This window comes from Pygoscelis adeliae, unplaced genomic scaffold, assembly GCF_000699105.1.
Source record: "Pygoscelis adeliae isolate BGI_AS28 unplaced genomic scaffold, ASM69910v1 Scaffold174, whole genome shotgun sequence".
NCBI classification, from domain to species: domain Eukaryota; kingdom Metazoa; phylum Chordata; class Aves; order Sphenisciformes; family Spheniscidae; genus Pygoscelis; species Pygoscelis adeliae.
Window position 1 is genome coordinate 1,433,156 of NW_008824676.1, and position 10,499 is coordinate 1,443,654.

The following is a 10,499-nucleotide window of genomic DNA, read 5'->3' on the forward strand; positions in this document are numbered from 1 at the left end:
GGGGCCACTCCCTCTCCCATGGGCAGGCGGGGGCTGAGCTGGACACCAGGCTCAGGACTCAGCCAGGGCTCCAAGCTGGCTCTGCCGCAGCGCCCTGGCTGGAAGAGGAGATGGTGAAGTGGGGAAACGGCTGAGAAACGAGGATGTGCTGCGCTGCAAGGGCAGCTCGGAGCGGCAGCCCTCTGCTATAACTTCAGTTTGGTACCTGCCAGGGTGGAGCAGGGCCCCTGGCTGAGCGGAGAGTCACTCCCCTGCCAAATGCTTTTATTTGGAAGTGAGTCACTAGAACAAGGAAAAAAAAAAAAACCCACACATATTACAAGCTGATCACAGACAAAAATATTTCATAAAATGAAAGCAGAAGCTTAAATGATTGCGAAGCCTAAAATATACCACGTGCCACACGCTATCTCCTGGCCCTCAGATGCTTCTAACCCTCTCACGGCTCTGAACGGGCATTGCTACATGTCAGCAGCAGACCCTGTAAGGACTTCTGGAGAGCGTCCGCTTGAGCATCTAAAAACTGTGCATTGAAGAATAGTCATTAATACTCTCCTGGCCTTTTTCAGTTGATGGAATAATTTTCTTCATGGCTGGACAATATTTAAAATAAAATAATAAAAAAATCTGTATGTTCATGGAGTAGGTACTTCTGTGCAGTTTTTTTTTTTTCATTTTACACCCTTTTAGCTCTAGTTGTTCTGCCCTGACAATAGCTCCTTACTTCACAGAGACACTCCAGACCCAATTCTCAAGCTGGGCTCTCTGGTAAACACTGTAAACATTTAAGGGCACTTCTCTTCTCTAAAGCATGTTGCCTCTTGTACCGCTTCTATCCTGCAGTTTCCAGCCAGCCCTAGGTATTCCCACCCCTCCGCCTGTCTCCGGAGGTAACTTGTTTTATTCCCGAGGATGCAAAGCAGCACAGGACCCTGCCCAGCATCTCCCCTTGCCCACCTGGTAGCGGGGCTGCCCGAGGCACCGCAGTGGCATAATGTAAACACAGGCAGTGTAAATTCACCACTGGAGTGATCTCTACAGCCAAAAAGTTACTTTCAATGTATGCATCAAAAAAAAAGTCCCATTTGACAACAGCACATTTCCTTTCTTGTGTTCCTAAAAAAAGTCTTGGCGCTACTACTCCAAGGCAAGGGGCTGGGGAAGGTGGGGGCAAGGTCAGCAGAGGATGCATGAATGCCAGAGTACGAGCAGCAACACTGGCTTAAAGACATTCCCTGCCAACTGTAAGTTTCCTCACTCCTCAGAGTATTACCCCCAGGGTCTGAATTCACTACGTGTGGCAGTTCATAAACGGAGCAGCAACACCAGACTTTGGCAACGCAAATATTTAGCGACGGGTAAGGGACACACTTCCTTCACCAAGACAGACCAAGCCAAAGGCTGCAGGCGAACGGAAGGAGCTGCGACCAGGGGGCCAGCGTGGTGCCCACAGCCATAGGTCAGCACTCCAGCACTACTCTAGCTTAGCGTATTAACATTTTTTGATGCCACATTTTTACATTCATGCTTAAAACCGGGAGGACAAAAATAACTGTAGATCAGGAAGAAGAATGGACTATGGTGAGCTCTAAGGATGAGGTGAGAAGTATAACGCCCTTACTCTGTATATGAGTTAACTGGGACACGCCGAGAGGATTAAGGGAACAGATTCAAGAAGTCAGGTAACTTGAACTGTCTTGGTAAATATCACAGCCTGAGACAGCTGCCGGAGACAAGGAAGGCAGAACTACACAGAGAGAAAAGGAGACCAAAATTATTCTCAGTGTAAGATCCCACAAATCGCATCTCTGAAGGACGGGCATTACCGTCACCTTTTTCAGTGCACAGCACTGTGCGGTTCAGAAATTACCGCACACGCTGCACAATAAAGTCGGCAGGAAGAGCACTTTACTGGAGAGATACTGGAAAACTAAGATACTTTCAAAAGGACACAAAAAGAGACCTTGAGAAACCAGTGCCTGGACTGAAATTCAAGAGGGTTAGAATACTTGCAACTAACATTTAATTTTTAGTATTAGTATCACCCTGGATAAAGTATCATAGGATCTTCTCTCCCTCTCCAGCCCCGATGCGGGATATCTAGCAGGCTTGCAAACAAGCTGTATTTGTGCTCAAAAGCAAATGCTTAACTTCCAATTCAAATATGTATAATCAAATTTTGCAACAGCAGAATCTCGATTCAAGTTCTAGTGGGATGGGATGAGGCTATATCCTACCAGAGGCGTTAAGTGAAAGCAAATTCATTTCCCAGGCCGGTGTCCTGGAAGAATTTATAGGCCTGAACATGTCAAAGCGAAACACTTTGAGCAACAGGAGTGAGAAAAGGATGAAAATGGTAGGATACGTGGCTCCAGCGAGGGATACATTCAGGAGTTCACAGTGCAGCCAGAAGAGCTCGAACTAGTAAAGTGCTGTGCCAAGACGCTGTGCCTCGCTGGTGTCACAGCAGCCTGCACGCAGGACGGCACTACCCACCGTACGGGTGACTCGGCTGTGCCGCACCGCCCCGCCAGCTCTTCTCCAGCAGGTCACAAGCGGCTAGCAGGGGCTCACTGTGCATCCAGCTCACCACGCTCCAGTTGGAAAAATTACCTAAGAGGATCCATCCAGAGCTACAGCAGAGCTGCAGGAACGCACTTCAACCAGAAAGTGAGTACTGGATAGACATGGGAGAGGGTCTTCCAGCATGTGGGATGGAAAAGTTCCTTTCCATACAGGCATGGCTCTGTAAGAGTGTGAGTAGCCCCCTTGCAGTGTTCTTTCTTTGCTGCAGTTACCATTACTTCCTGGGTATTACACAAAACTTGTGAACCTTAACACTGCTATCGCTTTCAGTTCCTACCACAGCAGCAAGGAGTGGCCCTGACTCATCTGTGCAGGGCTGCGGTTGCTCAATGGAGCAACCGCAGCAAGAGCCGCGATGCTGCAGGAAGACAGACGGACGTCGCCAAGTGGACGTATACGAATGTGAATCTGCTGGTGGGCATGTGAAACCTAAGAGGAATAGTTATGAAGAAAAAAAAATGGAGCAAGAGTCAAATGATGATGGAGAGGGGACAGAAGGAGATTTTTAGTACGAGTTCATTATCAAGTTTTTTGCAAAGAGAGTTAACCTGATAAAGAGCAAAGCTGTTAGTAGCCATTTAGAATCACTTATCATGTTCCTCTTAATTTGGTAACTGAGAGCTCCTATACCATCTACCAGGAAAGGAAACACGTCTAAACTTCTCTTCCTTTCCTCCAAACAAAGTTTTGATGGCAAAATCTTTTTGGGATAATAGTTTCACATGCATTCACAGATTTAAAAAAACAAAACAAAACAAAACAAAAACCCAACACAGAATAATAATCAGTTTCTTCTATTAGCAAGTATATAAATACAAACCAAGCAATGGAATTTTTACTACAGTCATTTCCCTTTCGTTCCTAAGCAGACCCCTCGAGCAACACTGGGCTGCGAAGGCTGGCCATGCGCTCGCTCCATCCGCGCTAGAGAGTTTCCGAGACTGTATCCTTACGGAACGGAGCTCCCTGTAACGGACCGCCAGCTCTGACAATTCACAGTCACTGAAGCTCACTGGCAAGGTTAGGAGAAACCTTCCTCCAGACCAAACTGTTCTGGGTATCACGGCTGTATTTTTTTTCTTTTTTTTAAATTATTATTATTCTAAGAGTGCTAGTTTCAGCAGGTGGAGAGAGTAATAGAAGCAACTGAGCTTCATCAAGGTGCTTTGAAACAGCGCCAGGTTTGGGATTTTACACACCTTTGCACGAATCATCTGTCTGCTGCTGAAGTCACTTTCAGCTTTGTAACAGCTTTTAGACAAGCTATACTTCAGCTGCTCTGGGAAACACACTCTGGTTGACTGTTGGTAATTTACCGTTCTTTCCAGCTCCCTCAGCCGCTCCTCATCAGACTTGTTCTCCAGACCCCTCACCAGCCTCGTTGCCCTTCTCTGGACACGTTCCAACATCTCAACATCCTTCTAGCACACTCTGGTTGACTGTTGGTAATTTACCGTTCTTCGCAACTTCTTTCACTCCTGTTCAACGGACAAAAATCTGATGCCACAAAATGAGAGGTTTCTTTGAAAGGGAGACAGGGAGCTCCTCAGATCATCATTTCCAGGAATTCAAGACATATTGCAATTTTTTTTGTAATTAGGTTTATGTTTTATGCTACATATTAAAAAGCAATACAACTTCACTTCAGAGAAATCCCTGAACTTCCAGTCTACGTATCTCAGGTAACTGAGGAACCTATCTGAACATCAGCCTGCTTGCTGTCGGTCTGCTTACATCTTCTGCCTGAGAAATCACCTGTTGACTACCACAACAGCTTTTCCACCTCTTGAGGTGTTAGGACTGTTTATAGCCTATAAAAGGACCTGCATTATACCCGTTTGTATAGTATACACTATATATAGCCTTAAGGTATAGTCTATCACCTATATAATCTTTACAGCCTGTAAGTTAGATTTCTGGCATGGTAATCGCAGCTATTTGGTTACTGCTCCTACGGATGTACCATCTGCCCTGTTAACATGCCAAATCATCAAGTAAACATCATTTTAGGAGCTGGGTAGAAAAACCTGTTATTTTTTCAGCAGTGAATCTGGTAAATTCTCCATTTCTGGGAAGCACTGAAACACTTTATGAGCTTGCTATTCATAAAGTTTGCAATTTTGAATCAATCAAAGCTGAAAATACTTAAATAAATGAAAGTCTGCAATCCTGCCAACCCAACCAATTAAGCTTGACTTGTAAAGAGATCTGTTTTTACCCCCCAATCTGTACCCTCCCAAGTGATCTGAAAGTAGCTTAAAGCGCAATAAACACAAATAGACCTTTAACTACCACCTGTATAAAAACAGAACTGTTATTCTACAAAACAGGACAGGGTAGACTAATAAATATGCTGTAACTTGGTTTAGAAAATGATCTATACTTATAAATATAGTATTTTTCTTCGTTTTTTTCCTGTATTTGTCTTTGTTTGTGATAAGCAGCTTGCTATTTCACTAGAACTTGCTTTCACCTGTAGAAGAAATCTTTTGCATTGCACCCTTCCGCTGCAGCACACCAACAGAGCAACTTCTACCCTCTGCGCTGAGATACCTGCAAACTTCTGCAACACACTTCTATCCGTCAGTCACATATTCTGGACTCACGTGATTCCAAGTCCCCACATCACATTTTTTCCACTTTGCCCTCTTGCAGAGAATTTAAGAGTATGAGAAAGCTGTCCTCTGTTGAAAACCTAAGTGTACGGAGGACCCGACAAAGCTGTAGCGGTAACTTAGAGGCTCTCTCAGCACAGCAGAGTTTACAGTTCCCTTCTAGGCAGTGCAAACAGCCACAAGTTCTTCCCTATGTCCTACCTGCGACATGCAGTCACCCAGAGAAAGAGAAGAAAAGAGATAGTTTCCTTAAGTTGAGGAGGGGAGAATATTTTTTGCTAATGGTAAGAAGTTGTTTCATAAAATATAGTTTATCTCTGTTCCCATACATTATAAACTGTCCCTGCAGCGTCAGAATCCCTCTCCATACTTCTTCCCATAATGCTCCAATCCCTGCTTGGATTATTGGCAACACAAGCAATGCTGCACAATTCCCTGATAATTTTTTATTTTTTTTTAAATTAAATGCCCTACTTCCTACCCCCAAACCCAAAACACACACACACAACCCACCCCCCCCAGCCACTGTCTCAGTAATTCAGTCAGGACGGATTCACAGCATTGCTTACTCTGTGCAAGTGATAAAAGTTTTTCTTAATAGGCCACATAAAACCTTTTGTATCTCTGCCTTAGAAAACACACGGTCCCTGATGCAGATTAAGAATCATAATGAAACAGGATTCTGTGGAAAAATGGCACAGACCTAGAAAACCACCCACCTCCATTTTAATTTCAATATCCAGTGTATGCAGACAATAGGTTCTTTCCCTCCTTTTTTAAAAAAATAAAGCTACTTTCCTCTATTCAGTATCCTGATCACATGAAAAATAAAGATGAGGGCTGGGGGAAAAGGAGTGGGGAAGAAGAGGTGGGAGAGTTTTCCATTAAGATGGCACCATATCAGGAACAAGAGCCTCACTGAAACACAGCTTTTAGTTTTAAACCAGTTCTTTGGAGAAAAATGCACAATCCCAATAAAACAATGTAACTTTGCTTCTGTGCACGGCTCAAGAAAGCCGGTTTGAATTTGGTGGTAGGTCAGCCATATTCTGATGAACTATTTTCATTGGTTCTCACAGTTTAGAGGTGACGTTTAGCAGGCACACTTTTTCTCCTCTGGTTTTGCTGAATCTAGCTTTCCTGAGCTTCCTCCGTTGGCTGTGTCGGAGACCTGTGTCTTGTCCACGCACTGCTCCATACGCTTCATTATCAAGTCCAGAAGCGTGTCGACAGCCTTCTCCACGTTCTGTCCGGTAGCAGCACTTGTTTCGAAGTACGGTATGCTACGGTGGAAAGGAAAAGGTTTGCTGGAGAGACTTTTAAAGACAACCGAGACTCAACTCTCTGTAACGCTCTCAGGGCAGCTATCAATGGTGGGTTTAGTGGCAACGAAATGAATGGGACAGACTTCTGGTTTGTCGGGACTCTACTTCCTTGCTGGGCAGAACCCAAACTCCTGCTCCTAGCACACGGTGGCATGATGGCATAAGCACAAAAATGCCACATTAATTTACAAAATGTATCCTGGCATTTTGACTTCAGATTGCGATAACATCAGCACAAACCTTGGCTGAAAAAGTCTTTCGGTAACCAGAAAGTCTACTTTAAAGAGAAACCTAAGTCTGCATTACAGAAAATTTCAGGGATCACAGAACATACCAGAAACCTTTTTTTTAGGCAGATAGTTACAACTATTGCTATTTAGCAGTCCCTGTAAGTACTGTCTCCCTCCATTCCTGTCTACTTATAAGCGCAACTTAACTTAGCTGTTTCCATTCTGAAATCCCCTTTGAATCCAGAATATTGCCTTCCAAATCGTCTTTTTCAGAAGAGAAGATTATCAATCGCTCCAGCACTTCCATCATATCAAATCGGGCATGAGCTACCATCTCCTCAGTGTCACTGTCCTCCTTACCTGGCTCCAGACAACTCTTTAATATTCTTTTATTATTTTTAAGTCTAATTTGTTTACTACTCCTCACAGTCTCTCAGGCCATCTTCTGCTGCTGGCCCAATTCTCTCTGAACATCCCTCAAAGTACAGTAAGGGCAACTAAGGAAAAAAAAATACACATTCTTTTTGTCCACAGCACTATTTACTAACTATATTAACTATCAGCCAATTTATCCAGTTACAGGACACTCTGCAGGTGTTTTTAGTGCAAAGTAATGTAGAAGGCTCACTAGAACAAGAAAAAGGCCATTAACAGTTTTATTATCCATCAGGGAAAAACAAATAAATTCAGTGCCACTGCACACCTAGAACCTGACCAAAATCCACAGGTGTCTCCACTTCCAAACTAACTAGAAAAGCAAATTATAAAAATTGTTAGTTCTTTAGTTCATGACACTGAGTGTTCATCTGCCTTTGGTATACTCTGTCCTGAACTCTCAGGACAAGCCAACATCCCAAGAACGTAGTTTTCTAGTAAGAATGTTTCATTCCAGCCTTATTTCTTATGTTGTAATATTCTGGCCAAACTACTAGAACAGTGTGTTTCATTCTATCTATTTCCTATTCAAACAGGTCAATCTGAAAGCATGACAAGTTGGATATCACTATAGGTGTATGTGATACTGCAATGCCTACAAATCTTAGAGTTTGTAAGTATACTTGCAAGTATCTCTAGCCAGTCATCAGCTGCACTTCCAACAGTTACAGACTAAATTTAGCTTCCGTCATAATTTGCTTACCCGTATTTGTCTGCCAGATCTTTTGCTTGCCTTTCGTTCACCTCCCTTTGGTCTGATAAGTCAGCTTTATTACCAATTAAGACTATATCTGGATTCTCACAATACGCATTGGCTTGCAGCTGACCTAGAAGCAAAAATAAACAGGAGTTAAGAGAATGTTCGAAGCGCCTTAGAGACCAAGATCGTTGACAAAATAATTAAAAATACCTTTCTGGCTCCCCACCTCAAAATATCCTAGACTAACCAGCCAACCACTTTATGCCAAACACACTTCCTTGTCGTACATTTACTTGCTAAGGGGAATTTTTCAAAATAGGAAGTAGAAATGGTACTAGAAAATTATTTCCAGTATTTATTTTACCAACATACAACAAGACTTAACTGCAATGAGGTGCACTAAACACAGTGCTTTAGTGGAGGAGAACCTCCACCAGCCAGAACTTCTATTCTACAAGACTCATAAGGACATTGTGGAAGTACAAACAACATCCCACGTCATCTGCAAATGCAGCTCTTCAGAAGTATAGGACAAAATCCTCAAGCGCCTTTTCCTCTTGGATATATTCAGTGATTTGAATGCAGTTTTATCCATTTGAAGATCCAGGCACAAGTACTGTCCGCAGCCTCGCCCCTCGTAAGTAATTGTACAAAGCCATTTACTTACACTTGCCTCAATCCTGAGGGGACTGACTTGAAAAGGCGCAGTATACACAGAAGAAATTAGAGACTCAGCTTGGTAAGCAGTGGAAGACTGTGATGATGGGGGTTGTTTAGTGGGAGGAAGGAATCTCTGAAGAAGATGGAGCTGTTTTCACAAAGCTATCTGGATTCTCACGTTATCCCCACTTCAGCCTGTTTGCTGGAAAACTGCCAGCTGGAAATGTACTGGCCTCTGTCCTTCCAGCACTCTAAATATCCTCAATTAAAAACAAACTTTAAGAATTTAACCTTTGTTTCACTTTTGGTCTAGCCGTTGTCTGAAGGAAAACCAACGACAGCAAACACTATGGGCTTTCAAACCAAATCCTCAAAGCCCAATCTTAATTTTAATTTAAACCTCAAAGCAGATAGGAAGGAATCACACAAATAGAAAGCACACCATAAAGATAACAGCAATATCCAAAGTACAGTTTCCAAGCTCCTGTATATCATCTAAAATATGGGGTATGGCCAAGGAAGTGTCAAATGCCATGAATTTTCAAGAGGCAACAGATTTATTCAAGTTGTACCAAATCCAAACAAGATTATGAAGAATATGCCCAAAAGAGTCTATCGTGCAAAAAAGAGAAGAGCATGTATCTTTCCAATTTGATGAAGCTTTCACCCCAAATTACAGGCTGCAAGTACCCCACTTATGGCTGCACTAGACATAACTACTTTCTTTGAGCATTTTCCAGCTCACAAACGACGACATGCATGAAGCCTAGAAGCCTAAAATACACAAGAAAGCTTCAAGTCAACCGATAAAGGCGAGCTCTATGGTTCTACTTACTCATCCAATTTCTGACATTCAAGAAGCTCTGTTGACTGGTGAGATCAAACATTAGTAAAAAGCCCATAGCATCTCTGAAAAACGCTGTGGTGAGACTTCGAAATCTGAAGGTGGAAGAAAAAAAGACAACATAGCTCTATTAATACAAAGTGATCTCTAAGGTAAGCACTTTTCTAGCAAGCCTGAACTGAGTAAAGGCAAAAGAGATAGAGTAAAGCTTTTCTGAATTGCTTGTGCAAAAATTCTATTTAAATATATCTTGAAGTCTGAGCAGTCTGCAAGATTTAGTGGACATACATTCCCTTGGAAGTAAAAACAAAATAAAATAATCCTTGACTTTCATTTTAGCTATGATGCATCACACCAGTCAACATTTATTAATCAGCGTGTTAGTAGTTTACCAGAGGAAGCTTATATGTGAGAATATAAACATTGTCAGTGACTAATCTATTAGTTCAAATTCTGCCTGATTTAACCAAGAGCGAGACAGGTTGCCTAAAAGAAAAAAAAGATACTGAAGCATTTAGCGTATCACAGATCAGTGATAGAAATGGTTTCACCAGCCGAGATTACACACACTTAGTCGATGGATGTGCACTACTCAATACAGTCAATATTAAAGCAAACAAAGGGAAGAGTAGGTGGCTGTTTACATGCTTTTGATTGTTCGATGTGACTCTCTGCTGTGAAGCTCAGCTAAAAGGAAAAGGTAACCTTTCCTTGCAGAGCTCTAGACAACACATGCACTCCGTAAGCAGACCTGCGTAAGTGTGCATTCACAAGGGACATGGTTCACGGGCTTCCTGCAAAGCTACGGAGCTGGATGAAACTACAAACCATGAAATGCAGCTCTGTTTGTCACCAAAAGGCCACAAGCCTGCTCAAATCAGAAACGTGAAGAAATAGTGCTGGAAAACTGTGCAATGGCACTCTGGTGTTTTCTATATCACAGGGATCTAGCACATCACAAAACAGCACTATATAATCTCACACAAACCAGCAGTAGCAGAAACAGTAACTGGTATTTTACGACAGACATCCATGAAAATTAAAACAAAAGCTCTCCACAGAAACATGTCATGATACCTGACACTACTTTTAGGGTTTCTTTTC

General features: G+C 42.6%; 1 protein-coding gene across 1 annotated transcript in view; it reads right to left on the reverse strand.

Moving 5' to 3' along the window:
• Positions 1 to 6,239: 6,239 nt before the first annotated feature.
• RAB27B (RAB27B, member RAS oncogene family) overlaps positions 6,240 to 10,499 on the reverse strand; it is an 8,744-nt gene continuing 4,484 nt past the window's right edge. Inside the window, exons 3-5 of the mRNA XM_009323059.1 lie at positions 9,387 to 9,490; positions 7,895 to 8,018; positions 6,240 to 6,484 (exon numbers count right to left, since the gene is read on the reverse strand). Of these exons, the coding sequence (XP_009321334.1) occupies positions 6,295 to 6,484; positions 7,895 to 8,018; positions 9,387 to 9,490 (418 nt within the window). The 3' untranslated portion in view covers positions 6,240 to 6,294. The remainder of the gene's footprint in view (positions 6,485 to 7,894; positions 8,019 to 9,386; positions 9,491 to 10,499) is intronic.